This window comes from Lampetra fluviatilis, unplaced genomic scaffold (genome assembly GCF_964198595.1).
Source record: "Lampetra fluviatilis unplaced genomic scaffold, kcLamFluv1.1 SCAFFOLD_238, whole genome shotgun sequence".
NCBI lineage: Eukaryota > Metazoa > Chordata > Hyperoartia > Petromyzontiformes > Petromyzontidae > Lampetra > Lampetra fluviatilis.
In genome coordinates this window covers 49944-53508 of record NW_027621791.1, presented here as the reverse complement: position 1 = coordinate 53508, position 3565 = coordinate 49944, and the positions used below count along the sequence as shown (strand labels likewise).

The 3565-nt window shown below is 55.8% G+C and overlaps 1 protein-coding gene and 1 long non-coding RNA gene across 2 annotated transcripts in view; both read right to left on the bottom strand.

Moving 5' to 3' along the window:
- Positions 1 to 303: 303 nt before the first annotated feature.
- Positions 304 to 2431, bottom strand: LOC144955702 (uncharacterized). Its single transcript, XR_013641784.1, has 2 exons — positions 1716 to 2431; positions 304 to 1673 (listed from the first exon to the last, which is right to left on the bottom strand). It is a non-coding gene; the product is annotated as an uncharacterized LOC144955702 (long non-coding RNA).
- Positions 2432 to 2705: 274 nt separating this feature from the next.
- Positions 2706 to 3565, bottom strand: part of LSM4 (LSM4 homolog, U6 small nuclear RNA and mRNA degradation associated) — an 11240-nt gene continuing 10380 nt past the window's right edge. The window contains exon 5 of the mRNA XM_078885851.1: positions 2706 to 2815. Coding sequence (XP_078741977.1) covers positions 2706 to 2815 — 110 coding nt within the window. The remainder of the gene's footprint in view (positions 2816 to 3565) is intronic.

Genomic DNA, 3565 nt, shown 5'->3' with positions numbered 1-3565 from the left:
ACACACACAGTGCACACACACACAGTGCACACACACACACAGTGCACACACACACACAGTGCACACGTGTACACACACACACACGTGTACACACACACCTGTACACACACACACGTGCACACGTGTACACACGCACACAGTGCACACACACACAGTGCACACGTGTACACACACACAGTGTACACACACACACACGTGTACACACACACACACGTGTACACACACACACGTGTACACACACACACACGCACACGTGTACACACACGCATTCGACAGTGTCCAATCAGTAACCTCCACCCGCTGTTTGGTGCAAAAAGCCGAAACGTTTAATGGAAAGAACCTCACACTGGCTCTCGCATTCTCAAACCCTAGTCCAGAGTCCCAGCTACTCGGTCAGCTACTCAGCCAGCTACTCGGTCAGCTACTCAGCTACTCAGCTACTCAGTCAGCTACTCAGCCAGCTACTCACTCAGCTACTCAGTCAGCTACTCAGTGACTCACTCAGCTACTCAGCCAGCTACTCAGGGACTCAGCCAGCTACTCACTCAGCTACTCAGCTACTCACTCAGCTACTCAGCCAGCTACTCAGTGACTCAGCCAGCTACTCACTCAGCTACTCAGCCAGCTACTCAGTGACTCACTCAGCTACTCAGCCAGCTACTCAGGGACTCAGCCAGCTACTCACTCAGCTACTCAGGGACTCACTCAGCTACTCAGCCAGCTACTCAGGGACTCAGCCAGCTACTCACTCAGCTACTCAGGGACTCAGTCAGCTACTCAGATACTCACTCAGCTACTCAGCTACTCACTCAGCTACTGAGTCAGATACTCACTCAGCTACTCAGTGACTCAGCTACTCAGTCAGCTACTCAGTCAGCTACTCAGTGACTCACTCAGCTACTCACTCAGCTACTCAGTCAGCTACGCACTCAGCTACTCAGTCAGCTACTCAGTCAGCTACTCAATCAGCTACTCAGTGACTCACTCAGCTACTCACTCAGCTACTCACTCAGCTACTGAGTCAGATACTCAGTCAGCTACTCAGTCAGCTACTCAGTGACTCACTCAGCTACTCAGCGACTCACTCAGCTACTCAGCTACTCACTCAGCTACTCAGCTACTCACTCAGCTACTCAGTCAGCTACTCAGTCAGCTACTCACTCAGCTACTCACTCAGCTACTCAGTGACTCACTCAGCTACTCAGCGACTCACTCAGCTACTCAGTCAGCTACTCAGTCAGCTACTCAATCAGCTACTCAGTGACTCACTCAGCTACTCACTCAGCTACTCAGTGACTCACTCAGCTACTCAGTGACTCACTCAGCTACTCAGCGACTCAGTCAGCTACTCACTCAGCTACTCAGTGACTCACTCAGCTACTCAGTCAGCTACTCACTCAGCTACTCAGTGACTCACTCAGCTACTCAGTCAGCTACTCAGTCAGCTACTCAGTGACTCACTCAGCTACTCAGCGACTCACTCAGCTACTCAGTCAGCTACTCAGTCAGCTACTCACTCAGCTACTCAGTGACTCACTCAGCTACTCAGTCAGCTACTCACTCAGCTACTCAGCGACTCACTCAGCTACTCACTCAGCTACTCAGCTACTCAGCCAGCTACTCAGTGACTCAGCTACTCAGTCAGCTACTCAGTGACTCACTCAGCTACTCAGCTACTCACTTCAGCTTACTCAGTGACTCACTCAGCTACTCACTCAGCTACTCAGATACTCAGTCAGCTACTCAGTCAGCTACTCACTCAGCTACTCAGTGACTCACTCAGCTACTCAGTGACTCACTCAGCTACTCAGTGACTCACTCAGCTACTCAGCGACTCACTCAGCTACTCAGTCAGCTACTCACTCAGCTACTCAGTCAGATAGTCAGGGACTCAGCCAGCTACTCAGTCAGCTACTCACTCAGCTACTCAGCCAGCTACTCAGTGACTCACTCAGCTACTCACTCAGCTACTCAGTCAGATAGTCAGCTACTCAGTCAGCTACTCAGTCAGCTACTCACTCAGCTACTCAGCCAGCTACTCAGTGACTCACTCAGCTACTCACTCAGCTACTCAGTCAGATAGTCAGCTACTCAGTCAGCTACTCAGTCAGCTACTCACTCAGCTACTCAGTGACTCACTCAGCTACTCAGCCAGCTACTCAGCCAGCTACTCAGTGACTCACTCATGAAGACAGACACCCAGATACCCAGACATTGTTGATGGTGGTGGTGTTGTTGATCATTTTGGTGATGGTGTTGTTGTTGTTTTTGTTGATGTGTTGTTGTTGATGATGATGGATGTTGTTGTTGATGTGATGTTGTTGATGATGATGATGTTGTTGATGATGTTGTTGTTTTTGTTGATGTGTTGTTGATGCTGTTGATGTGTTGTTGATGATGATGTTGTTGATGATGATGTTGTTGATGTTGATGTTATGTTGTTGATGATGTTGTTGAGTTGATGTTGTTGTTGATGTTGATGTTGTTGTTGATGATGTTGATGATGTTGATGTGTTGTTGATGATGTTGTTGTTGTTGTTGTTGATGATGTTGATGATGATGTTGATGATGTTGTTGATGTTGATGATGCTGTTGATGTTATTGTTGATGATGATGTTGTTGATGTTGTTGATGTTGTTGATGTTGTTGATGTTGTTGATGTTGGTTGATGTTGATGTTGTTCTCAGTGTTTGTGGCGGGGGCCGTCACCCCCCCTGGCCCCTCCCCCCTGGCCTCCTCTCCGACTTGCACGCCCCCCGGAGCCCCTCCCCCCGCGGGGGGTGGGGGCAGCCCACGGCCCCTCCCCCAAACGTCCCTGGGAGGGGGAGGGGCGAGGGGGGGAGGGAGAGAGGGGGGAGGGGCGAGGGGGGAGGGGTTGAGGGGTGAGGAGAGAGGGGGGGAGGGGTCCTCGGGAGGGGGTGAGGGGGGAGGGGGGAAGGGCGAAGGGAGAGAGGGGGAGGGGCGAGGGGGGAGAGAGGGGGGAGGGGCGAGGGGGGGAGGAGAGAGGGGGGAGGGGTGAGGGGGAAGGGGGGAGGGGCGAAGGGGAGAGAGGTGCGAGGGGCGAAGGGGAGAGAGGGGGGAGGGGCGAGGGGGGGAGGGGCGAGGGGGAGAGAGGGGGGAGGGGCCGAGGGGGGGGGAGGGGAGGGCGAGGGGGGAGGAGAGAGGGGGGAGGGGTGAGGGGGAAGGGGGGGGGGAGGGGAGAGAGGGGGAGGGGAGAGAGGGGGGAGGGGCGAGAGGGGGGTGGGGAGGGGCGAGGGGGGGGAGGAGAGAGGGGGGAGGGGGCGAAGGGGAGAGAGGGGGGAGGGGCGAGGGGGAGGGGCGAGGGGGAGAGAGGGGGGAGGGGGCGAGGGGGGGGAGGGGCGAGGGGGGGAGGAGAGAGGGGGGAGGGGTGAGGGGGAAGGGGGGGGGGAGAGAGGGGGGAGGGGAGAGAGGGGGGAGGGGCGAGGGGGGGGAGGGGCGAGGGGGGGAGGAGAGAGGGGGGAGGGGCGAGGGGGAGAGAGGGGGGAGGGGCGAGGGGGGGAGGAGAGAGGGGGGAGGGGTCTCGGGAGGGGGGAGGGTGTGAGGG